This window comes from Meriones unguiculatus, chromosome 7 (assembly GCF_030254825.1).
Source record: "Meriones unguiculatus strain TT.TT164.6M chromosome 7, Bangor_MerUng_6.1, whole genome shotgun sequence".
Classification (NCBI taxonomy): Eukaryota; Metazoa; Chordata; class Mammalia; order Rodentia; family Muridae; genus Meriones; species Meriones unguiculatus.
The window spans coordinates 58,369,483-58,396,324 of record NC_083355.1 but is presented as its reverse complement, the minus strand read 5'-3'; the positions used below and the strand labels follow the sequence as shown (position 1 = coordinate 58,396,324).

Below are 26,842 nucleotides of genomic sequence, written 5' to 3'. Positions count from 1 at the left end.
GAAAATATTGCAGAAGAAGGAGCAGAAAGAACATAAGGGCTGGAAAATAAGTGTAAAGGCTGCAATCTACTACCTTTTGGGCATGACATGGCCATTGCAGGCATGATCTCACAGATGCTGCAGAGGCCCGCACCAAGCCAGCGTAAGACTGAGCCTGTCAGGAGTCAATCATCAATCAATGATGTGCTCCTGGGGCCCTATTACTCCCTGCTGAAATATTGGCTACTGATGAATTCTGGTGGACAATCATTGTCTTCACTTGTGTACCCACTGAGGAGCCCACCAGGCTACAATGGATAGGGCCAAACCTATGGTCACACAGACCTTCCTGGTTAAAACCACCGAGTCACAAAACATGACCAAAGAAGACATTAGCATGGGACAGGTGCCCGTAGAGAGGAGGGGATGACAAGGATGGGAGGGAGAAAGAAGATCAAGAGAAGAAGAGAGAAATCAAAATGTATTATGTATGTGTATGAAATGGTCAAATAATAATTAACCAGCTAAAACCAGCAGATTTTGGAAACAGGGATTTGCATGTTAGTAAATGTGACATGATTACTCTCTGGATGTTATCTGAGGTGATAGCAAGAAGAAGTAGTGGAAGAACTGAGTCTTCTATTAATTAAAACATCACCTCTCCAGCCCAGTTTTCTTTTTCCTGTAACAACAACAACAGTCTTAAGACTAAGAGCAAGGTTGCTCACGCCATGCAACTGGCACACCGCTTTGTACTTTCACAGAACCCTGGGCCGACAAAGCAGCTTCCCGTGCATTGATGGCGCTCATCTACCCCTAATTTCACAGACTAAGAGGAATGGAGTATAAATTTCAAGTGCAAAGTGGATAAGCACTAAAGTACAGAGTCCAGTGTAACTTCAAAGTAGAGCTATGGCTGATGACTCTCCTGGATTAACCCTCAACTGGAGGCTGTAGAGCCCAGTCAGGGCCGCTCCATAGCTCCACTTCAGCCTGCAGCTTAGGAGGTAAAGGGAGACTTTTGTTTGAAAATGCTGAAGCCCAGGTTTCAATTTTTCTCTTGTCTATTTTGGCCTACGAGTTGTCTCCTCCAACCCAATTCATTCTTTTTAGCAGCTCATTATTTCAAGTGAATGTCCTTATTGATATCTTCTTCCTATCCTGTCACTGTATTTAAAATCTGGAAGACAATGAGACTGAGTACGACAGTCACAGAAGAGACTTCTCTATGCCATTATTTATTTGTATTTCAAACTGCTTGTAATTTTTGAGGAAACTTTTTTAGCCTTAGAAAGTATGCTTTTATTTTTAGATTTTACCTCTGTCCAGATTGTCAAGATCAGCAGCTCTCACTGCTATCACAAATGCCACTGGAGAAGCTCACCTTTAAACAGTAAGCAGCTTCCGGCAGGACATGAAGGGTCTCAGCTCAGAAGGAAATGGTCATTTAAATCTGGTGTGAGCACCCCCCCCACACTGTCTCTTATATATCATGTGACATCAGGAACCTATCTCTTAATATTTAGTTAAAGGATCCATCTTAAAAAGGATCCCCTTCGTAAGGATTTCTCTACCATTTCTTGATGTTCTGTTTGCTGATTCGCCTAGCTCCACATATAGAGCATTATGACACACAGATAGAAAGCCGTCAGCGGTGCGCAAGTTTCCAGCCTCAGGTTTAATAACAAATAATGAAAAGCCAATCTTTATGTCTTTCTGTTCCAACGAATGTTAAGCCATTCACCTGCAGTACCCTTCTCTCCAGAGCAGAGGAAAGTCTTCCAAAATTTCCCCTCTGCTGTGCTTTGCCCCCCTTAATGTGAGTTTCCCACTAACATCAACAAGCAATAGCCCATGTAATAAAATATTCGTTAATTTAGCTTCCTTATTTAATTGCCTCTTTGGACTTTAAGCACAAAATGATTGCCATTTGATATTTGTATTTAATTATTTGCTCAGAAGGATTTTCCCTTGTGTTATACTTAGGAAACAGATATCACCTGCTTTTCTGCATTCGAACTTCTGAAGCCCTGTCTTTACCCTCTACCCTTCTATACTACCAGAGCAGAGCTTTCTAAAAAGAATTCCAATAGGCTGCAACTAACAGAGTCCATGGCCTCCAAAACCACTCAATCCCTCACCCGTACGCTAGGGATATGGGGTGTTTCCCAGAAAGTTCCTGCAGGAATCAAACAAGAGAATACGTGCAAAACTCTGAGGACAGCACCTAAGAAATCACAGCTCATGTCGCATGGACGACAGAAATGACGGAAAAGGGTATGGCCATGAGATCACACAGCACCCATAAGTTAAAGCCAGGAAGTGCTCTCAGTGGCAAATGGGGGAAGGTTTATATAGAGGAAGTGTGATGGAGGCAGAACCAATGAAGATGGCAGCCCTGCAGCCAGATATAAACTCACTTGTTTTGTTTTTATTTTTGTTTTCACAACTGTTACTAGGTTTTAGAATAGGCTCAGTTTTTATTTTCTGCATTTTCAGCATTTACTTCTGTAATGGAAATTGTCACAAAATATTTTCAAATTTAAAGATGTTTATTTCAAGAACTGCCATGAAATTACCATTTACGTGGGGAATTAGGCAGAACAAACATTCCTCTGAATACTTCCAGGGGTTTCTGAACATGCTGGAATGCAACGCTGCAGCACCCAAGCACACCCACACAGGACCTGTGTCTCCTAATCAAAGGAGGCTGTCCCTTAGGTGTTTTCATCTCCAGTAGTTCCGAGAGGGTCCCCACCAGGCTTTGCATGAGGTCCTTGCTTGTAACCAACCATATGTTAAGCACAGTATATGAAATAGGACTTTAATTTCTGAGAGGAAAAGATTTTGATCTATGTTAAGACACCAAAACAAACAAACAAAAAAAAAAGACACCAAAACAATACTTAACTACCTCCTCCAAATCATGGCTTTATTTGACTAATTGGTAAAGTAATGAGAGAAATCCATTTTTATTATTTCTGAGTTAATTAAAGCTATAATAGTATATAGAATAAATGCCTCCACCTTTTAAAAAAAGGCCTATAATTTGCCTTTCACAGTGGTGCTCTTGGTGACCTGTGAGAGACACTCCTCAGCCAACTCCCTCAGGGCACAAGAGGAAATGTGTGTCTCTGGTTTCCATCTATATTTGAACTGCTTCTTTTTGTATTAAAGGCTGATTTTCCTTTGACTCTTCTGCTGTTCTAACAAGTGTTCAAGGGCATAAAGACATCACAAGCTGTGGCTGCTCCCTGGCCATAAACGTTATCTTTCTCTTCTCTCTCCAACCCATCCCAGAAGTTTCGTGATAACCTGTGGGAATATTTAAGTCAGTGAGGGAAAGCTACGTAAATACAGAGGATGACATAAGGATGGAAGACCTTCCATCCACCACAACATTCTATAAATGTGATCAGGACTTTTATTGTGATCCATATACTGTCCTTCCCTTTCTAAAGTCCTCTTATCCAGACTTAGAAGAATGGAGAAGCTACAGGCTCTGCCTAATTTCTCTTAAAAAAAAAACCTGGAAATGTAAACCTGCATAAACATACATACATACATACATATATGTGTGTGTGTTCTTACATGGTCTATAAAATGTTTATGCTAGCACACACATAAGCTCCCTGAATTCCCTCAACATCCCTTCTTTCCAGAGTCTACTTGAATTAATATCTACACTATCACTACACTACATGAACACTTGTCGGGAGTGTGGCTGGGCAGCTTTGCGTCCAGTTATCCTGAAAACACTCAGCCTCTCAGCAGAAAACGCTGATACCATTTCTGAGGAGATGAAACAAGGCCAGTGTTTGCTTGCAGGGCTCTTGCGTAGGTCCACCCCTGGTCTTACAGACATGGCTGACACTGTCCCCTAGAACCTTCGACACAAAGAAAAGAAATTTAAAAATTGCAAAATGATAATAGAATCAAAGTATGGGTTATTTACTCTTTAAATATAAACAGGTTTTTTATAAGAGGGCTAGCTCTTTCAATTACTCAGTGTCACTACAGCTAGACACAAAAGGACACAAGAATTTCCAGAAGTGTCCACGGGATGAAGGAAGATATTAACACTTCTGGAAGCATTTATCTTATTTGGGAGAAGAACACTTTCTTACAGAGTTTATAAGATAAGAAAACAAAAAAAAATCAAAGAAGAGAAGAGAGAGGGCTTTAAGAAAAGAAAAGAGAAAAACAGGCCTTGAGAATGGTTAAAAGTGGAAAGGCCCAATTTTAAAGAGAATTTATGGTGTATATTTAAGGAGAGGGTGAATGGCTCTGAGATAAAGGATTTAGCAACAAAGAAGGAAGCCAAAATGATAAGCAAGAAACAGGAGCTTTTCCGGATTGCATTGTGTAATAGGGAGATTATGCCCACGACCACAGTGACCTGAGCCACAGTTTCTACCCTCCTGCTGAAGAAGGGTCTATGAATTTCTAAGGAAAGTAAACGTTTCTACCAGCCAGCAATGCTCACTGTGACATACCTCCAGGACTAAGATCTGTACAGTCCTCAAAACTGAACCACAAAAATCAGTCTATGGGCCAGAGAGGGACTCAATTCAACCCAAGTCTAAATTTTTTTTCTGCTTTTAAAATGTCTAAAAGAATAGGAAAATGCGAAACAAACATCTGGACTAGGAAAGAAATGTTTACAAGAAGCACTCAAAGATATCAAGGATACAATGCAGTGAAATCCACATAGTTAGAAATCCAAGACAGTGTAATAAAGGGCTCTTCACCATGCCTGACACAAGTTCTGTGATAAATAGGAACTATCCAGCTGGTATTATTATAACTAGAAAACAATTACTTGCCTAAATATTTCAGGAAGACACAATATAGAGATGGTGCTTGCTTTTCAGAGGAGGAGCATCTCACAGACACTATGAAGACAACTGGTTTCATCTGGTGTTGGGAAGCTAGCACGAATATGGATAAACTAAGTCATCCTGCTAATCCTCCTCATCAAGAAGCTACCTGTGGGCCCATTTGTTTCTCGTGTTCATCATGTTAACAACGAACAGGATTTCTAACTGCACTAAGGCACAGACCCAGCTTCTATGCGCACGGGCGGAGGCTGCAGAACATGTCTCGCATGTGTGTTCCAAAGACCTGGGCCTATTCTTTCACACGTCAGCTGTAATTTTGGCTTTAGAAAAGCATGTTTCCAGGGGGAGGTGATCAAAGAGCAGGCAACCGAATTCATTCTCTTTGATCACCTCCCCCTGTCAAGATGGCCTTACTAGGCCACAGAAAAAGAGGATCCAACATCAGATAGTAGGGGAGGATGACCTCCCCTATCAGTGGACCAGAGGAGGGGCATGGGGGGGAGAGGCAGGGTGGGACCAGGAGGAGATGAGGGAGGGGCCACAGCCAGGATACAAAGTGAATAAATTGTAATCTAATAATAATAATAATTTTAAAAAGAAAAGTGTGTTTCCTCCCTCACCTGGAGATTAGTAAACCAATAGTAAAATTTGATTGGTGAAATTACTTAAAACCTATTTTCAAGTCCTATATAAATCTGATGCACACTTACGGTCTACTGCCTCAGGCCTGTCATCCTGCGCTCAGTGGGCTGAGGCAGGAGTCACTCTGAGCCTGAGGCCAACCTGGGATGTTTAGCAAGTTTCAAGCCAGCCTTGGCTAAAGAGCAGTGTCTTGTCTATAAAAAGAAATGTCTACAGATACAAACTTCAAAGCAGCAAGTGATGCCCAGAACACAGAGAGAAAGCAGGGAGAGCATCTCACTTACTGACCTATTCTTTCTCCACAGTTATTTTATTTCTTTTAATATATCAATTTAAGCAAATTTATCAAGATTTGCCCTGCAACTGATTGACACAAAAGTAGTAATAGTCATCATGTTAGTCTGTCATGGTGAAGAGCTTAAATGATCACATTCTTCCAACCCTTACATGAGATCTATGTGTGCAAAGATTTTGTCATAAATGCTGTGTACACAGGCCAAGTGATGTCTGAACCATGCCACTAGAGCCCGAAAAATATCAGCCCTCTTTGCAACCTGTTCTATTTTACATGATTGGATTTTTCAATTTTGTTCTAATCAACTTAAATTATTATAGGTACAATTTTGTGAAATATAAAATTAATGGAATTCAAATTTTATGGAATTATAATTGACTATAAAATAGGTTTAATATGATCCTAATTGGAAACACAGTAGTTCACTGTTCCAGAATTCATCTTTTTGGAAGTTAAAAAAAAAAAACTTTCAGTGATATATTTGGTTCTAATTGATTTTCTTGACTCCTTGAATACAAGAAAGCCATCTTGGATCTAAAAGCATTGTCTGTAGAAATGCAGGGCAGAATCTTCTAGGATTCTACCACAAACAGCATAAATAATTCTGGTTTGAACCTAGAATGCACTAGGAATTACTTATCATGGCTGGGGAACCTCTAATTTCCAAATGCTTATCTTCCTCTATTAATTTACTTTTTGTATCAAAGATGATGTTATAAGCCAGTGGAAGAAGTCAACTTCCCACAGATATGGGTAATCTGGGGCTCAAGTATAGATATGGGCAGAATTAAAACTGGAATTCATTCATTCATTCACTAACTATGTGCCAAGAACATATTCTCTAAGTCCTCAGTAAATACTAGAGAGCATCAGACAAAGGGACTATAACATCCACTGGCCCTGTTGGGAGGAAGGAGCAAGAATTGAGGAGAAAAAAATTAGTGTGATGCAAAACGGTAACGTGGACAAATCAGTAGATAAAACCCCTGAGGAGCAGGTGAAGGAGAAACTAATTCTGAACGTTGGAAGGAAAGTAATGCAGTGAAAGAATGCCATCTTCATCAGACAGGCTCCCACTCATCTTCCAGTTCTTACTCTCTGTGACCTTGGACGCAAGTGGTGATAGCAGAGCTCACCAAACTAGAGATGGAGAAACTTTAAACAAGGCAAGGCAAAGAAACAGAATTAATTCATTCAGGGAAAGTTTAGAGATAAATGGAGCAAACAGGAAGAGAGCATGCTTACTGAACAGGAAACTTCCACTAAGTCCTGAGAGTGTGGGTGTGTGAATCTTGAACATCAGTCAGCCGTGCAGTCAGTATTACAGTGCACACGTAAGCAACCTGGCTAGGTTCTTCGTCATTTTCTTCCTAATAGTAGGCTTTACACATCATTAGGCTGAAAGAAGCTACAAACTGTGGGGTATTGCACCACCAAGTCCTCTCTCTCCACAACTGTTCACAATAGCTCGCGACACTCTAGACTATCAAGACACAAGACTGGGTTTCTCAATTTTCTGCACATCTGTCAGGCAGTACTAACCATTCTTCGCTAGATTCTCTGTTTAACGTTGATTGTACAGAGAGGAACCTTGGACAACAGAGGTAAAATCTCCCTCCCAAGCAAAGGAGATACATTCACTGTCCGTCCTATGACTTGGGTTCCCTGAGTTCAGAGTATTTTGGGCCATAAGCCACTGCATGCGCAGGTGTCATGAGGCACTCATCACTTCAGGCTGTGGGGATGGACTGGGGTCGGCAGAATGCAGCGTTAATCCACCAAAGACCACTAATTCTATAATAAACTGCCTTGCCTCCCTGACCCAACATCTGCTAAACTGTATCTGGGAGACTCCTCAGCTCACAGGTGGGATAAACTAGATCCCTCACAGTTCTTAACACCGAAATGTAGCTGATAAAACAGTTTCAACATACCATTCGAGGAGACTTTCAGGCCCCCCGAAGCCCCGTTACTCACTACCCACTATAACCCTGAGGGCCTAAAGGCAGAAGCCCACTGATTCAGGGTCTCTTGAATGTTGCTCTGAAATGCGCGGCTGGCAAATGGTAGAAACAGCAAGGCACAGCCAGACACATGCCCCTGCAGAAGCACGCAGTGAGTAAGAGAAACGGGAAGACGGGAGAGGACAGACTGTGTGAAGTCTAACCTTGTTTGGGCCACCCCAAGTCCAAACACCTGCTGTGCATTCTTCTCGCACCAAGGACCAATGCCTGTTTCAGCTGTGGGCACGCACTGTGACTCTGACGTCTCCATACGTCACTCAGTTCTAAACTTCTCGACAATGTTAATTTTTTTTTAACTATCTTGAACTACCTGGGACAGAAAAATGGTCACCAATGAAGACAAATATGACATATTTATTAAACCAAGCCCAAACTATTTACTCACTATTAATACTCAATAATATAAAAAATTAAAACCTAATGGAACATGAGAATTATTTTACACAAAAAATGCATTAAAGCAGAGAATAGCATGGGTGTCTAGAAGCGGTGTGAACATGTGACGTAGGACTGAGGCCGGGCACGCTTAGTCTTCTCTGTGCTCTAGTCATGTCAAAGTACATTCATTAGCACAAGCTCCTTTTAGAAAGTTAAACCAAGGTTCATTCTGAACTACAAACTAGTCAGTTCAATTCGGCTCCCAACAAGTGTCAGACTTATTTAGAAGAAGTGTAGTCTTCATTATAACACCTGAGAACCTTTCCTATTGCTTTTTGAAAAATCTAAATACTTCTGTAGAGACAAACACTTCACACAGTTATATATGATACTACTAACATTAGAATAACAAAGAAGCATATTCTTATTCCACATATACTACACAGAATACGTGCATAGGTAATCTATATATAAAGGGATCAGCCAAACATGTTAATTATCTTATTTCAAATGTTGAGGAAGATAACAAATAAGGGATGGCAGTGAATGGACTGAGAGTGGCCCCCACAGGCTCACATGCTTTAACATTTGGTCCCCAGCTGGTGGAACTGTTTGGGAAGGACTAGAAGAGGTGGCCTTGTTGGGGAGGTGTGCCACTAAGGTGGGCTTTGAAGTTTCAAAGGACTCTCACTATCACCCTGAGTCAGTTTGTCTCTGTCTCTGCCTACCCTTCACTCCCTCTGTCCCTCTTCCTCTCTCTCTCTCTCTCTCTCTCTCTCTCTCTCTCTCTCTCTCTCTCTCTCTCTCTTTATGCCTCATGGTTGTGATGTGTGCTCTTAGCTACTACTCTAAAGTCATAATCCTGACATGGAGATCATGAACTCAAACTCTCTGAAATCATAATCTGCAAATAAACTTTCTTCTATAAGTTGCCTTGATCATGGTATATCTCATCACAGCAGCAGAAAACTGCGTAATATAACTTTTTACAAAGTCACTAATCCACTCTAAGTAAAAGCAGCATAACCAACCATAAATACTGCAGAATGTTTATATTAAACTGAATCAATCCACCTTTATAAGCAAGAAAACTTGTAGAACAAGATCCTTTTTAAAAACAAAGCTTAAAAGTATAAATATAAAAGTCTGGGTAAGTTTGTCTCTGCACCTATGTGCAGAAATACAGGAAGTTTTCAGAGGTGACTCTTCCCTACACATTTACCTGTCTGCCTGATATCATACTGTCACTTCCCTATTGGCGCATCATCTAATTTCCAAACATTGTCAGGGATCTGCCACCCTGACTAAAACCCACCAGAGGCCTCTCTATGGCACCGGGCCCTGAGCAAAACAGATCATTTTAAAATACAACTTAATGCGCCTGTTGCTTCCCACTCATCCCTCTAGATGTTCACCAATAAATTTCTTTTCAAATGTGTTTTTAAAAAGAAAATAATACTCAACGACCATATATCTTATGGACTAAAGCTTCTATGGCAAGCATCGTGTTTCTTCCGAATTTTTTAATTTGGTTTAATCCAAGTTTTACAAATAAAGAGTATCCTTTTAAGTATTAATGTCATTAGTAAAAGAATCCACCATGGACTTCAGCTTATTAGTTTATTCTGTATGTCCAAACAGCACATATCCATTGGCTTTATCGTCAGGACTGCCAGCATCTCAACACACAATGGAAAAGCTGAGGTGTTAAGAGGCTAACGGGCCTGTGTGGAACTACTTCCTGTCAGGATAAAGGAGGACCAGCCCAGGGCCTAACCTTTCTATGATCCTGGCAGAGTGTCTACGGGTCAGAGACCAGAGAAAGTCTTAGCGATACCCTGACCCCTTGGCACCTGTAGCTCCTGTCTCAATGATGAGCTTATCAGTAAGCAACAGTAGTCTTGCTTTTTGCCGCCTCACTCTGACACACAGCGGCTGACATCCTTTGGCTCATCTTGACTTGGGGTGCTCTCTACAGCTTCTGCCGCGGTGTTTTACTGGTGACTTAAACCTCCTGACTCAGCAGTGTGATTCAGCACCACAGTTACGGCTGTCTCTTCAAATACGAAAGCTACATCGGCTGGAGGGTGGTGCCACTAAGAGAGCTGTGCACAGCCCTTTCTGTCCCTGTGGGGCACAGAGACATGACACGGAGACAGACCTCAAGAAGACGCTAACAGTCTGAAGAGAAGGGAAGGATGCAGTGCAAGTCTTCCTTTTTGTTAAGAACAACCAATCTTGCTAGTAGTTTTATTAAATTTAGAATTAAAGCTAAAATACAGAGGTATCCAACTTTCACTAGAATCTTTCTTACATTAATGGAAGGCACTCATTTTATTTTTTAAACGTTCTAGATTTTCTTACCCTAAAATAATAATAATAATAATAATAATAATAATAATAATAATACAAGAGATTAAATTGTGTGGCAACAACTGCCAGAACAGTGCAGGATAAGGGAATATTCCTCCACAATGTCTGCAGCTATCTGTATTGCTAACTATAACTCTTGCATATATAATTCCATTATACTTTTATAATTCGGCATTTTGAAAATGCTTTTGAACCATTAATATATTTTCCTGGTTAAAATTCTTTGAGATGTTCTTAACAAGAGTCTTAGATAATGAATTTGAGCAAACTCTGGAACAGTCTTTACAGTATTATCATTCTCATTAATTTTCAGAACTACCCACTGTGTTGAGATGATTGTCATGGGCCTAAGACTTCAATTTGGCTAAATATTTTTGCATATATTTCAACATATAAGTAACTAACAGATGTTTAAATGTTAAGTTCGTATGGAAGCTACAGTAAAATGTATTTACTTTAATCTCATGATTACTTTGCCACACTAATTCTTATTTTGCCATCTCTTTCCCTCTTGTGCAATTTCCTCTATATTTTGGTCATCAGTGAATCATGAATTCCAAACAACCCTTCAAACACGGCGATTCTTTGAAACATTATAGAATCTGAGCCATTTGTGCATATGCAACATCCAACACCCTGGCAGACCTAGAAACTCAAACACTGTTCTTTTATAAAACATGTACAACCCTTGCAGAGCACGGTAGCTTACTTCCTCCTTTCTCTTTCTATTGCCTTTTTCTTCCTTGCAAAAAAGAGTGGTTTCCATTTGCACATGATTTGGCTTTAGCCACCTGATGTATGATACAGCCCTAGCCTGGCAGCAAAGGATGAGTAGGAAGCTAAAAACAATATTCCTCTAAAGAGCTAATGCAATTGCATGCCGCACTTTTGCCCGGCTTCCTTTCTTTTTGCCTCTTGGTTATCTCTCAAGCCTGCTTCTGTTGCCATTGTTTCATCCCTTAGCATTCGCATATCACAGCACTAAGTATTTCATTACTGGTTTATCTGTCCAGAGGCCTGAGAAGCCGTAACAATTAACCCTCCCTTCACAGTGATTGATACAGGCTTTGCTTTCAATTTGTTCCACTACACAGATCATGAAATTCTGAATGCAATCATCCTCATTGACCTACACTTTCAAATGCACAGCTACAATGAGACGAAAGTAATTATGAAAAGGAACACAGGACCACTGAGATCTGAGACCAAGTCTTCTAAAATTCTGTGAGATGACCTTCTGGCAAAACTGGCAAATTCTGATGCTCAGGAAAATGACAGTTTTGTGTTTCTGTCTAAAAATATTCACTGAAGGCTGATGTATGTACAATGTAGAGACAGTAACAGTATGGTATGAACTTGGAAAAACATAGAAGGCCATTATGGTTCTGTCACAGAGTTAAATCCCTAATGTTGTCATTTCATTGGTGCAAATTTTCTCAAAGAAACTGAACTTCCTGATCTGTGTTAAAAACAATAAGCCTTGCCCACAGCAGAAAATCTAGAATGGATCTTCTAGAAAGAGTCACAAACCTGAACTACCCACTTCCTTCTCCTCTCCCTTCACATGAAGAGTCGCCTTAAGAAATGAATACATTTTTCACAAAGTCTGAAAAATAGCTTCAAATAAATATTAATCTACTGCAATCGATATATATGAGGAATGGAGAGGCGCTGGTAGGGAAGTGGGAGCACGGAACTATATTAAAACAAGGCTTGCAGTTAAAGGAAACGGGGAAAGCAAGGCAGTGGGCCTGAGGCTCTAATCACAGAGCAGAGTGGTGGAGATGAAGCAATGCTGCATGGATTAGCAATGAATTATTTTGAACCATAATCATATGCCCGCACAGAAGACAGTCAAAAACTAACCATTACTCACAAACTGATCTACTGATTGAGACGGGCAGGAGGGGGGGGAGAGAAAGAGAGAGAGTAGGAGGAAAAGAGATAGGTTTATATGCTAAACTAATTCAGAATAATGAAAACCTAAAGATGTGGTTATACCTCAAGCAACATTTTATTTTTAATGTCTGCCACTTACTACCTAATATGGAGAATTTAGGATATAAACTGTAAAGTGCTTGGATTCAAACAGGATTAAACCAACCGTTGACCTGAAGATTAGGATGTGACAGATCTCTTCCAGTCTCCTTTCTTTTTCAAGCAATCAAACCATTTACAGATAACTTGCCACTCCCCAAATAAAATGAAAATGTAAGTATTTCGTTCTTAAGAAGTAACAGCACTCAAAGAATTAACTTCCTCTGGAGAATGTAAAAAATTCATATCAAATGAAGATTCAATTGTTAGAACTAATTTTGGGGGGAATGAAAAAAAATCAGGACTGCTGGTAGCATAAGATTCTTAGGAACAGACTGTTTAAATGAAGAGCACTTTAATCAGTAGAGGAATCCTCACATTCCTAATGTCTTGCTGTGCGTTCTGCAGGTTATAGTAGCAGCTGGTTGAGGTCATATATCTTTCGTGAGCATCCCAAAAAGGCTCACTGCCAGACTGTTAAATTATGAATAAGCAATGAACAAAAGAATGCAGATACGGTGGTGACAAGATAATCCAAGCAAATTTATCTATGACAAATTTCACAGGATTAACAAATTACATTTACACAGAACAATAAAAATGTAAAAAAAAAAAAATGATGAGCCTACTTTTCCACACAGCACTAGGAAAACAAAAAAGTCACCAATCCACTGCATATATTTAAATTTAACTCAATCTAAAGTAAGACATTTATAATTCATTCAAGATATCTTTGTAACTTTTTTGCATTTTAGGTAGGAGTAGACAAACAGTATATCTGCTATGTACTTTATACCCATTTATATTGTCAACAATATTAATATATAAACTGTACGAAGCATATGTGAAATCCTGCACAATGAAAATTCCATTCACATGCGAATAGGAGGCATTTATTTTCAGAAGCAGATTCTGGGGGTAAATTATTTTTATAGAAAAAAGTGCACCTTCATTCAACATAATATTATGTTAACTCGGAAAACATCCTTATTCGTTGATGTTTATATTTTCTAGGACCAAAGAAAAAGAGGTTCTGCAAACAGTTTCAGTTACTCCGGTTGCCCACTAACTGTTGTGTTCCCCTGAACAAAGTGCTTCTAAGTGAAGCTTTGAACCAACACCCTTTTCTTCAGTGTCATGCGGGAGGGGGTCATGCTGGCTCCCTCAGGATTCACCCGCAGTTGGCTCCATCCAACATCAGCTTTTTCTTTAAAATAAGATCATCTTATAAGTCTTTATACAAATCTTGCACAGCATGTGACGTGATACTGCGTGACTCTGGGATCCCATGAAAAGGTATTAAAATGCCATGCAACTACCCTTTGAAGCATGTGACACAGAGGTCAGTGACATTCCCACGCTGGATGCTAGACACCCAAGTCAGGGCCCTTAAATTGTGCTTTAGGTTCGGTGCTGATAACGAAATACTGGAATCAGATGTAATTTCTTTTAAAGCGATCTAACCGATATTTTGAATGCTGCAGCCTATACTCGACTTTTCTCCTCACTAATATCTGCTTTTGATCTTCGACGTTTCCTTAGATCTCTCTAACTGAGTTCCTACCAATATTTTATTAGGCAACATTTTTGTGTAAACAAATTGCTGATTGTAAAAAGGAATATCTAATTAAGACCCACAAACAAAAACTTGCCTTCATCAACCACAAATCCTCAAGCCCTGCTTACCTAATCTGCTCAAGCCTTCACGTTTCTGCTGGCCATCTTTAACCCTAGCTGGTTAGCAGCACTTATCCAAAAGTGTAACGATAAACGCGCCATGCTTGTCAGCCACCCTTAACCTAACATGCACTCAGCTGAAGCCTGACCCTAGAAAGTTCCCTAAATCACCCTTTTAGTCAAACGCCCAACCAACAATATAGATCCCTGGCACCGAGAGAAATAGAAGTGTTATGGAAGGCATCCCTTCCTGAAGGTGCTTCTGTGTGTCCGTGTGTCTCTGTGTGTGCACACATGTGCACCTGTACTGTGGAACGGAGGACTGAATAGTAACCCACCAGGCTGGGAAGATGGCTCAGTAAAGTACTTACTGTACAGTGTGTGGCTCTGAGTCCAGATCCTCAGAACCTACATAAAAGCCTGTAATCCCGGTCCTCCTACAACATGGCGGGAAGCCAGAACACCCTCCAGAAACGAGAAGGCAGGCTCCGCTGGGGTGGGCAGCAGCCCACAAGGGGCCCTGTCTCACACAACGTGGAACTGAGGGTGAGCACCTCCTGTTGTCCTCTGCCCTTCACACGTACCTACCCACCCTTACGCACACTTACATACACGCCCCACATCATACACACACTCAAAAGATAAAATAATGACCTACCAATTATGCCCCAAGGCTAGTTTGCTTCAATTAAGTAAAGAAGTATATGCAAAGCCCTCAGAGCAGTAGCTGTTTATTAAGACATCCTTTGCATGCTTGCTGATGTTACAATGCCTAGAGTCTTTTGTAGAGGCCAAACTGTACTGAAGGTCCTTATGTATACCAAATGATAATGCCCCCAAACACAGCTAACTGTGAGCCATGCTATTCAGAAAGCACTGTGAGATTGTTTCTACCAAAACAAACCCGCATAGATTTAAGTCTTGAAACACACTGAGACACATCATGAAATGTGGCACAAAGAGTGGGAAGAAACTCTTGACCCCTGGGGTATATGTCTACCAGAGCTGGCTCCTGCGAAATGAGTCAGCTAAAACTGTGACTACAGTATGTGCTGCTGTCCACTGTCCCTACAAAAGGACTAGAATGCTAATGGAGAGGAAGGGTCAAGGGACACTTGAAATACTGATTGCTTGCTCTTCTCACTAACTCTACACACACTGCATTTTTACTACTCTCCAAACACCTGATGAAGGTTCAAGCTACAGCACAATCATCTGTTTAGCCACAGGGGCCTTTTCCTACTGGCTGGGAAACCCTAGCTTTAGAAGGTCGAAAGCCACAGGCTCCTCATGGTGGTGTGACAGGACATTTCTACAGCACGCTGCCCAAGTCTGCATTGCAGACAAACCCAAGTTCAGCCTCCATTTCTGTCACCTTCCACGGAAAAAGGAAGCTGCTACTCTGTACATAGAGATATTTACACTTCCTAAAAAGGGTTATAAGAAAACCAAATAAAGAGGCGCCGTGCCGTGTGCAGGACAGGGTCCAGCGACACTCATCACTGTCCCATGGAAAGCAGCTCTGGATCCTCCAAGCATCTCGTGCTGAAAACCCTTATAGCTGCACTTCTATGTACGTCTTTTCCTTTCTTCCCAAGAACATTTCACAGTCATTAATTATTGTATTTTACAAAGTGGATGCCTACTATCCCAGAACACTTAACTAATATGAGGGGGAAACGTGAAAATAAAAATACAGAAGGCCTCGTCTCTCTGACTTCTGTGCTACTTACCCTTCGGAAGGGATGGCTTCTGACTTGAAAATAAGGACAACTCTCTAACCAGAGTCTGCTCTTGCAGGAGCCTCCACCAAAGGCCCAGGGTGGAGGCTCAGGAAGTAAAGACAGTGAAGAAGCAACCAATTATTGTCATCTGGAGTCAGGAGCACCAGGGTCCAAACGAACATGGAGTTTTCTTCTTCCTCCTCATATGCAAGAGTCACCGTGTTCCATTTTAGTTACCAAGACCCTGTGCCTTCCCAGTGGATACAGACAACAAGCCCACGTGCTCGTCAGTGCTGCCACCGGCCCGGCATTTCAGAGGCGGCAGCAGTCCCTCCCGCCTTAGTCAGCCTCGCCCTGTTTCTGCACTGCACTCTGTCTAATACTCCTACAGATTAGTCTATGTAAGGGTCTCTCAAACTTGATAGTACAGACACCGTGCTCACGCTAATGAGGCCCAGCACAGTAAAGACACCCCTCGGTCACAGTCAGTTTACCACACTGCCCAATGAGAGGAAAGAGAAAGGCCACTATTTGCTGTGACAGTGCTACCATCATCAATGCAAACAACCCAAGTTTCTCGTAAATGGAGAAGTTCTTACCTAATTGTAGGTGTAAAATTCCTGTACGAGCAACCCTGGGGGCATTTAAAAGTCAGAGAATAATATTTACTCAACCAATTTATTAAAATTTTCAGCAAATACATGTATACTGAAATTTACATATATAAATTTATATATATTTATATAATTTATATAAATTTAGATAATATAGGTATATGTTTTCTGAGATAGGGTTTCTCTGTATAGCCTTGGCTGTCCTGAACTCGCTTTGTAGACCAGGCTGGCCTTGAACTCACAGAGATCTGCCTGCCTCTGCCTCCTGAGTGCTGGGATTAAAGGCACATGCCAGCATGCCAAGCAACTTGGCATGTATGTTTATACCAGTGGACATGTGTATGAAACACCAGGGGTTATATTCTAAGCCAAAAGAAGTTCAGAAATTCCTAGAACCAATCAAAACAATTAAATGCTACAATGCAGAGAAAAGTGGCCACGTAAATAAGCACATAGCACATATGGTATCCTGTGTGCTTAGTGGCCCTTACATTTAGTAGTATTCTGTACAGGAAGGGGTCACAGCAATTGCAGAAAGACAAAAATATAGTAAGGTTTACACTGGGGTCACTATTAACATTGGAGTACTTGAGGAGAAAGTCTTTGTGTTATTTCTATACATGCTCCTACACACGAAGTGCCCAATGTTATAAATGACCATGTCACATACATCCCTCTACATTCCTCCTCATGGTTGCTTCCTAGCCCATGTGCGCACACACGCGCACACACACACGCACACACACACACACACACACACCGCTGGTCCTAGAAAACCTTACTACAGAGCAGCAGATCCTGATGTAAGCAAACGACATTGTAGGATGCAAGTGGGTCTCAGTCTAAGATCCTGGGCAGGGAATCAAAGGGGTCATTGAAATTTCAGCACTCCCATAAAACCACTTTGCTATAGACAGCTGCTGTGAAGGATTGCAAGGGGAGATCAAAACTCACATTACTAAACCTATCAAACTGTCCTATTTGTGGGTTATATTTAAAGGGCAATGTAATTCTGGTTTATTGCCAAGAAAGATGTTAATTATGTATAACTTCTACTCAAAAAATAAGTCATAGTGCATATAGTGTGGAAACAATCACCCCAGCCCACGTGCAGAGAATGGACTTGGAAACTTGTCAAACAGTGGGGCTAACCTTTCAACGGGGGTCTTGTCTGGTGAGCAGGCATAGCCAAGGCTATTGCAACAGGCATTTAAGACCCTCTCAGGAAGGCCTCTCCCGGCTCCCACTGGCTGACTAGTACGGGGTCTATGGTCTTTCTGAACTTCATCTAACCTTCACTATTTCCTTATGAGACACTCCTCCTTCTTGCTTCCCCATTTAGGTCTACGCTTCTCAACAAAGACTTCCCTGCTGATCCATCCTCCCCCCAATATGCTGTTTGCTTAGGGACCTTCCAGATGCATGAACTTTGTCACATCAGCAAGCCATTCGGCAAATTTTGCTGCTAGTAATTTTCCACTCTGAGCTTACTCTCCAGTTTGAATGGAGGTAGCTAGGAGGCTTCTACAAGCAAGTTCTGGCTGTTAGGGCAAGGGCTCATGACTGCTTGCTTATCTGTAACTTGTAAGCCTGGGCCTCCCTAAAACGTTTCCGTCTTGAAAATGCGCCATATATTAAACTAAAATACCATATTTTTATTCACAGACATATCTGCATCACATACTAGAGTAAGTACACACACACTAAAACTTTACTCACAAGGTATTTAGAAATTGGGGAAATGCATGTAAATTTTTATTTAAAAAAAAGCATTAAATGAGATTGAATTCCAGTTAATGCATCATATAAAATCAAATCTAGTGAATGGCACATTGGACATTTGCAGTGTCTTTCTGTCTCTCATAAGTCAGAAACTGGGAATCATAAAAGATTCTCTAAGGGGGGAGGGTCCTGTGTGGCTCAGGTCACCATACCCGCTACTCCGGAGCCCTGCCGTCTAATCTGCTCTCCGGTGGATCTATGAAATGCCCATGTATTACTGTTCTTGTTGACAGCCTGTTGCCTTGGAAATATTTCATTATTTCAGTTTTTCCATTTGAAGACCCTTGGCCTTGTAATACGAAGGCCATCCTATTTCATATTTTCGATTATCATTTAAGCAATCTTGTGGAGCTATTATATATATATATATATATATATATATATATATATATATGACAACGCATATCATCATTTATCACTGTTTAAGCTAGCGCTATAGGAATACCTTAACAAAAATGCCAGCCACCACCTCTACCTTTTAATGCCTTGCAAACCAGCATGGGCACAGTACATGCTTGACACTTCTCTCTAATTTTCTTGGTTATAGGTCCATAGAGCGGAACAGCTCTGTGGCAGTGCTATATAATTTGCAGCCTATTAGGGTTTAAAGAAAATCAAACAAGTGTACAGACACAAGGTTTTCAACTTATTCTTTCAAGCTCTAGAGCCACACTTTCTGTATGTATGATTCAAGGACTGCTAAGTTGTCATTAAAGATATTATCAACAGCAAGCTTCTCTGCACATGATCTAAAGCCAGAACCTTCTCTTCGCACACTATTATATATGGGACAGACACTCCACACATACAAATGATACCTTTTTCTTAGTTTTGATTGTGGGTGTATCTGAAAAGCGGGAAAGTGCTCACAGACAGCTGTGTGGGTTCAGTAAGTTGGGTACCACTCTTTAAATAAACAGAACAAAAACTTAAAACAAGTCCGTGGGGGAGACATCGTTCATTAACATATTTATGTTCGGCTGCTGCTGCAGAGAAACACACCAGCCAATTCTCTGCACAAATTACAAACCAAGGAGGAATGGCTGACTTAGTCGAAAGGGTCTGTGAAAAACAACTTCCTTTTAAACAAACCCCCTGACTTCTTACTTCTCATTACATATGAAGGCAACTTATAGAAGTGACTTTTACACATAAAAGTGTTAAGAGCATTTAAAATCCGGGTGAGGGAGTGAATCCTTGGGGCATGAAACAATTGTCTGGATAATGGGCCAAGTTTGTGCTTATTCCTGTTTCAAACAGTTTATAACTTCTTCCTTCCTCTCTTCTATAACGTTCCCTCTGTCCTACCCACTTATTACCCCTCCCTCTCCCCATAGGTTAAAGTTTCTTAGATCCAACCTTTAAAATGACAGCATCCAAGCTGAACAAGAAGATGCTATTAAAGGGCATTAAATTAAATACAGTATATCCTCCTACAACTTCAATCAGAATTTCAGACCAACTGTTATTTAGTTCAGCTCTCAAGTGGAGCAGAATAACAAATCGCACACTTTGATTTACCTTCCTCGAATGCCAAATGGAGACAGGTGATAAAGAACGCACTCATGCACAGGCTATGAAGTTTCCTCTAGAAATTAATTCTATCTTCAAGATTCCTATCTCAGAGAAATTCCCAAAATGGCACACAAATAGGCCTCTGCTAGAGAGATTACTGGGGCAATCCCAGTAAATGCATTTGCTACCAGTAGAAAAGGAAAGGAAGTAGCTAAGAGGTAGGGAGAGAGGGAGGGAGGGAGGGAAAGAAGAAGGGAAGGGAAACAGGAATGGGGGTGCAAGGAGGGATGGGATCAACTGTAAACTGATTTAAAAGTATTTATCGCCTTGTTAATAAAAGCCATCATTCAAAGCTTTGCACAATGATCTGAGAATAGATTTCTCTATCTTCAGGAGTAAAATGTTTAAGATATAAAATCTTCATGAGACACAAATATTAAGAACTAGATATTCATTTTCAGCTATCTTGAGACGTCTGATTTTCTAGTTTGAAAGTAACCCTTAATGTCCACAGCATTTAACATCTTTTAAAAGTAGATGACATATGACTCGCCCAGTACATGCTTTTCACAGAATATCTAAGACGTTAGAATGAGTCGACTATGCACCTAATTTGTAAAGCTGTTTCCTTTATCCTGATCATTCCACTGTCTTTTTTTTTTCCAATGGATATAATCCTAACCAAAAAACAAACACTACCAAACGGTAGGCTTTGAATGAACAGTTGTCTGTTCGCTTGATACATTAAAGCTGTGCTGTATCAAAAATAAAAGTCTCCACGCGATGACTGAGTCTCCACTTCTCTGGGCTTCTTTTTAAGTTCTCCTAAGCCTGTGAGGAAAGCAACCGCTTGCTGGGGGGGGGGGGGGGGGAGGGGTGTTAGAGCTCTGATTGTATTTGTTTTCTTCTCGAATCAATGGGCAGCATTTCATACTTCCTACTGAGCCTTTCCTCTTGGAGACAGAAAGAGATATTCACTTTGCTCAAACCGATATGCTATACGCAATTAATGTCATTAACGCTGTCAATTAATAGCAAATAGGCTTCTAAACAAAGTGGGCTGGATGGACAGCGGGAGGGAAGTACTCTGGAGCTGGGGGGCGGGGTTCAGCCACTCCGAAGCCTAACAATGCTGTTCACGTAGGATGGTTAGGGATGTTTTGAACACAAACGCCCTTTTCCTTTGGCTCTAGTAGTTTAACTAACTTCAGACAGATATGCTCCAGTGAGCCCCTTGCCTGGATATGCAATTCTCACCAGGAACTTTTTCAAACACAGATCCCCAAACAGTAACTAACGGGGTAGAGATGCTCAGACCACTGACGCATTTTTGGATCTTGCTGTTTGTTTGCTCATTTAGACTTAAGGGGGTTCTTCCTTCTTTTTCTTTCTTATTCTTATTCTTTTTTTTTTTTTTTTTTCCTGGCGAAGGGGGGTGGGTGGAGAGAAGGGGAGGGCGAGAGTGGAGGGCAGAGCCGGGGACCCACAAGTTGCCCGGCTCCGAGCCGCGGCAGCGGGAGGCGGTGCGCCTGGCTGCGCCCGCCCGGCCTAGCAGCTCCGGGAGACGGCCCCGGGAGCCCCGCGCCGCGCTCCCGCCCCGGCCTCCTCCCCCTCCCCTCCCCCTCCAGCTCGCTCCCTTCCTCGAGAGCAGCTGCCGCGGGACCTGCGGCGGCCGGGGGATGCCCGGCCCTCACCCTCCCTCCCGTGGCTCGCGGCGCGCAGCGCCTGCTCTTGGGGGGCTGTCTTTCTTTCTTTTTTTTTTTTTAATCTTTCTCTCTCTCTTGCTTTTTTTTTTTTTTCTCCTTTTTTTCTTCCATCAGCGAGTCGCTCCACTCGCGGAGCTCAAGAGGCGCGACTGCTCGCCGCCAGCCGCCGCCAGAGCCCGCTCGCTGCCGCAGCCGCCGCGGGCGGACAATGCGCCGGGCGCGGGCAGCGCGGCCCCCCGACCCCGGGGCGCGCGGGCCGGGGTCCCCCACGGGCCGGGGAGGGCGCGAGGCCGCCACCCCGGCGGCGGCGGGCGCGGGGCGCGGGCGGCGGGTTCAATAAACAGAAAAGTGTTACCGTTCTCGCCTGGAAGGATCCTGCTGAAAGCTGGGCTTGGTGGGCGCCATCTTCCTGCAATTTTTTTTTCCTCTCTTACTTTTTGCCTCGCTCCCCCCTCCCGGGGCGGGGGGCGTGGGGAGGGCGGGGGTGTGCGTGTGCGTGGGCCGGCGGGAGAGGGTGCGGGCGTGCGCGGCGCTCGGGGGGCCGCGGCGGGCGGCGGCCGTGGCCGTGGCGGCGGCCGCGCTGCGGAGCCCGGGAGGCTACGGGAAAGTAGCGGGGCCCGCGCGGGGCCGGCGGCCGGACGTCCCCTGGCGCCCGCGGAGCTCCCCGCCGCAGGTCGCTGCCTCCTCGGCCGCCCGCGCCCGGTGCTCCCCCTGCTCGCCGGCCGCCGCCGCCGCCGTCCATGCGCCGCGCAGCGGCCCGGGCCGCCCCGGCTCCCGAGACATGCCCGGCGCGGAGACAGGCGGCCGGCGCGGGCGGCGGCGGAGGAGGGGCGGGCTGCGGGGGAGGCGGCCGCGCGGGCCCGCGGGCAACTCGGCCGGGGCCTCCGGGTGCTCGGGCCGGCGCGCGGCCGCCGGGGTCGGCCCGCGGGCAGGTGGGGAGCGCAGCCTCCCTGCAGGGGGCGGTGGGGGCCTAGCAGTGGAGGGACCCGGAGGGGGAGAGCGCGCGGGGGGTTCCCATCTTGACCACTGGGAAAGTATTTCTGGGCATTTTCCAGTTGCTTTGCTTCAGAGCTCGCTCTCTCTCCTCCTGCAAGCTGATACACACCCCCTTCCCCTCCTCCTCCTCCCCCTCCTCCGTGTGTGTCTCTGTCCTCTCTCTCTCTCTCTCTCTCCCTCTCTCTCTTCCTCTCCTCCTCTCTCTCCCCCTCTCCCTCTCTCTATCCCTCTCTCCTTCCCTCCTCTCTCATTTGGGGACTGGGAAGCTCGGCTGCTGGCGCAACACCGCCACTCAGTTGCAGTTGCAAACACTTCCCTTCTCTAGAGTATTTCAGCCTGCAGAAAAGAGAGAGTGGGGATTAGAATGCCAGGAGAGTGAGCCGCGCTGCCTTCAGGGACAGTGGAAATGAAAGCAGGGGGTGGTGGTCCTGAGCTGACCTAGGCCAGCAGGCCCCACAGCCCTGTGCCTCTGAGCTCGGATGCGGGGCTGCACCTTGTGACTCTGGCGCCCTCAGCCAGGAGCCAGAGCCAGAACATCTGCATTTTCCACGTGTGCGCAGATTTGCAGACCCCAGGGTTCACAGGCCAATCTGCATGCAATGAGACGCAGCTACAGACAAATGCCTTTGCAGAGCCAGGTCCTGGGACCTGGGACTGGAATGCTGGCCTCTGGAATCTCGTCCAGTCACCTCCCCATTAAACTGCCTAGGGAGGCCTAGAGAAATGGCTACTCAGTGCAGAGCCAGATGGAATTCTGTTACCTGGAGGGACCCTGGGCAGAGCATTTCTTCACTGTGCCTCTCTTTGGCAGACTAGGGCCAGCCCTGGATTAAGCAGGCAAGACAGACACCCAAGACAGCTCCACGTAGAGAAAAATGAAATAGTCTGGTGGGAAACATTCTTGAGTACGCTTTGCTTTCTGCTTAAAAGTGGGTGTCAGTAGGTGTCCCCTTATGTTCTACCCTTCCGGTGAAGGACAGAGGCGATTCTGAACCTCCACTGGATCACTGGATGGGTGTGTGTGTGTGTGTGTGTGTGTGTGTGTGTGTTGGCAGAGGTTCCAGGTCTTCCTGATGCTGAGCACTCTTTGGAGTAGTTAGCACACTCTACAGGTAGGAGAGATAAAGAATGGTTGGGGAATGAACTGGAGTGTTGCCTACAAGACAATTGCGGGCTAGCAGAGAAGAGGGGGCGTTAGCTAGCTGGCCGTTCTGGTTCCAGGAGAGACAGTCTAGGGCGGTGCTAACCGCCCAGAGGTGACAAATAAGAGAAGTTTCTGGTCTCTCAACAGGCTGGCCACTGCTTGAAGACCCACTCCTGGGACCCCCTCCATCAGACTCCCCAAAATTACTTTTTTTAAAAATTTTCATGATATTTCACAATTCACTTTGGCAAAAAGTCCAGGTCTCCAGGAAATTACGTCTACCCCTCAGAGCCCTAAAGCCAGTGCTGGTGACTCTCAGTGCTAGGGAGCTGTGAAAGGAGACTCCTGCCTTAGCCCTTACCTGCCAAAAATCTTCTCGCCCAACTCTTCTGCCCCCAAATTAGCTAAAATTAAAGACAGTAACAGGTGTCATGATATCTGAGTAACAAAACCAAAGAAAACTTCATTTTCGCTATCACCATACTTTCTGTCATGATGAGGGAACATTTGAATCAAAGGCAGGGAAAACGCACTCTAAAGGAGAAAGTTCGGAGCTCTTTCCTAAAGCCCTGTCTTTGGAAGGGCTGCAGGACTGAGGTTTAACCAGTGGCCAGACTCACCCCCCCACCCCCAGGAGCTCTGAAGGGACGTGCTGAGGCAGGTACTAAGGAAGCCTGCCCAGGATGCTCCTCTCCTGAAGGAAAATGAACCCTAAGGTCATCTTCTTCTAGAGGACAATGCCAATGCTCAGGAAACACCTAAAAGCTGGAGATTTGTGACAGCCCCCCCACCCCGCCCAATTTCCATCTTCTAGGTCAGCCTAAGTTCCTGGAGGTCCCTGGAATTGTCCAACGGCCATGTGACACTTCTGACCCCTGGATCTCTTCTTCGCTGACCACATTGCCTGCACTTCCTAGTGACAGCCGGATTCTATTGTCATTTAATTTTTTATAAAGGCCAAAAAACATACCTGAACCATGGAAAGGAAAAATTGGATTCTTTACTGGTGTTCTGCCTTTGAAAGATGCCAAGAGCTTTTTTACTAAAGGTTCTTGTAACCGCTTGAGTGAAACAAGGCTAAAATAATTTAAGCAAAAAAAAAAAAAAAAAAAAAAAAAAAAAAAAAAAAAGAAAAGAAAAAGAAAAAAGAAAAGAAAAAAGAAAAAATCTTTTGCAAAGATTACCCCCCCCCTTTGAGTTATTTTCGTGACTTCTTTTAAAAACTTTTGACAATAAGCAGAGCATGTAATGAAGTCTTCTACAGAATATTTGCAATTACATGAACTTGGAAAATACTGTGTTAGGCAAAATCTGGTCACTGGGCCATTGGTTAGAAGGCACAAAATATAGCAATGACAGATTGCTGTAACCTTTGCAGTTTACATGCTGTTGTTTCAAACCAAAGGTTCTCCAATCAATGAAGTTTCAAATATGAGGTAAAATGGGGATTTGAAATATGCATTATGTATATTTTAAGTCAAATGCCATTGGCAAATCTCTCAGATGTTTAATCGTGTACAATCTGGGAAACACAAATATTTAATTTCACACTCTCATGTGCTCTTTTTTTCCTTCCATCTACCATAAAATTGAGCCCCATGAAGGGAGAGTTTACCTTTTTGATTACATTGTTAGTTTTTCTCATAGCAATTGTGGATCACATTTTAATAAAATCTTGGAACATCGAAAGTTATTCTTAAGGGAAAAGTTTAGGGTTAGAGAGCTGTTGGTGGTAAATTTCCCCTGATTTCCTAACTCAATCACAGGGTGTTCAGTGTTTTAATGACAATTATTTTGAATCTAGAGGACAGCTTTAGAAAAAAAATGCAAACAAATACTACAGTAAAACTTCCTTCTCGTCGCCAAGCCTAACTTTTGTAGAAATTGCTTCCTAACTTGTATCTCTGAATCTCATCTACTTGCATTCTGATGCGCTTAAGAGAAATACTTCCCAGCGCCTGAGAGACCAGGCTTTCAGGCTGTCTTTCCCTGTGGTAACAGGTGACATGGTCACCCTGTGAGGTGGAATTGCAGGTCTATCACTGACAGGAAAATCGTTCCTCTCCTGTTCGGAGACAAACGCTCCATCAGCCTTCGCTGACCAGTTGCTCCCAGGCTGTCTGTCAGCGCGGACTCGCCCTCGCGGGGGCATTGGGAACATTTTGTTGGAAGGGGACAGGAAGCCCAAACTTTACAAAAGCGTCTCGCGCGTCGTCTCCACTTCCCTGGAAGTCCCCGGCTACTCCGGGCTGAGGCTCTGCGCTGGGGCCTGGCAGAGGGCAAAGGATGACTTCACTTCGCCCGCGCACCGGAGTGCTCCTCAGTCGGGGCTGCGTGCCCGCCCCGGCCCCCTGCCTGCCCGCCCCGGCCCCTGTGCCGCGCAGCGCGGGCCAAGTGAGCCCTGCCGGCGCGCGCGAGGGCTGCGGGGCTCAGACAGGAGCAAAGTGCGTCCCACCCGGGGCCCGGGGCGGGGGTGCTCTCCCGGCTCGGGCGGGCTACTCACCGCTGCTGGTAGGAGCTGATGCCCTGGACGGTCTGCGGGGCGCCGTTGGCCGCGGCGCCGGCCCTCGCCATGCCCGCTCCGGCCGGTACCCCGGCGGCTGCCCCGCCGGCCGCCGCGGCCGTCACCTGCACGCTGAAATCCGGGAAGATTCGGATCATGGCCTGGGCGCGGGGCCGCGGGCGCGGCTGCTCCGGGCGCGGGCTGGCGGGGGCTGCGGCTGGGGCTCGGGCGGCGGCGGCAGCGGCGGAGCCAGGCACCAGCCTGCAATCCCATTAGTGAGCCGCGGCCACTGTGCGCGGCGGAGAGCCGAGGCGCTTTGATGTGCGCGCAGCGGGCTGAGGGGCGGGGGGGCGGGAGGAGGTGCGGGGGGCGTGCGAGGGACTTGCAAACAGCAAAACGTGTCGGGGTGGGGCCTCCTTTCCCTTTTGGGGGGCGCCGGCGCTCCCCCCTCCGCTCAGGACGTTGCTCTCACTGGCTGCTCCGGCGGCGCCGCGCGAGCCCAGCTGGGGAGAAGGGGAGGGGGCGGCGGAGGAAGGATGCGCCGGGGGCTCGGCGGGGACTTGGCCGGTGCAAAGCCAGGACGGGCGGCGGAGGGTGCGTTTCCTCCCCTCG

At 44.5% G+C, this 26,842-nt stretch overlaps 1 protein-coding gene across 1 annotated transcript in view; it reads right to left on the bottom strand.

The window, feature by feature from the left end:
• Npas3 (neuronal PAS domain protein 3) overlaps positions 1 to 26,511 on the bottom strand; it is an 852,204-nt gene extending 825,693 nt beyond the window's left edge. Inside the window, 1 exon segment of the mRNA XM_060387500.1 lies at positions 26,231 to 26,511. Within this exon segment, the coding sequence (XP_060243483.1) occupies positions 26,231 to 26,388 (158 nt within the window). The 5' untranslated portion in view covers positions 26,389 to 26,511.
• Positions 26,512 to 26,842: the final 331 nt, after the last annotated feature.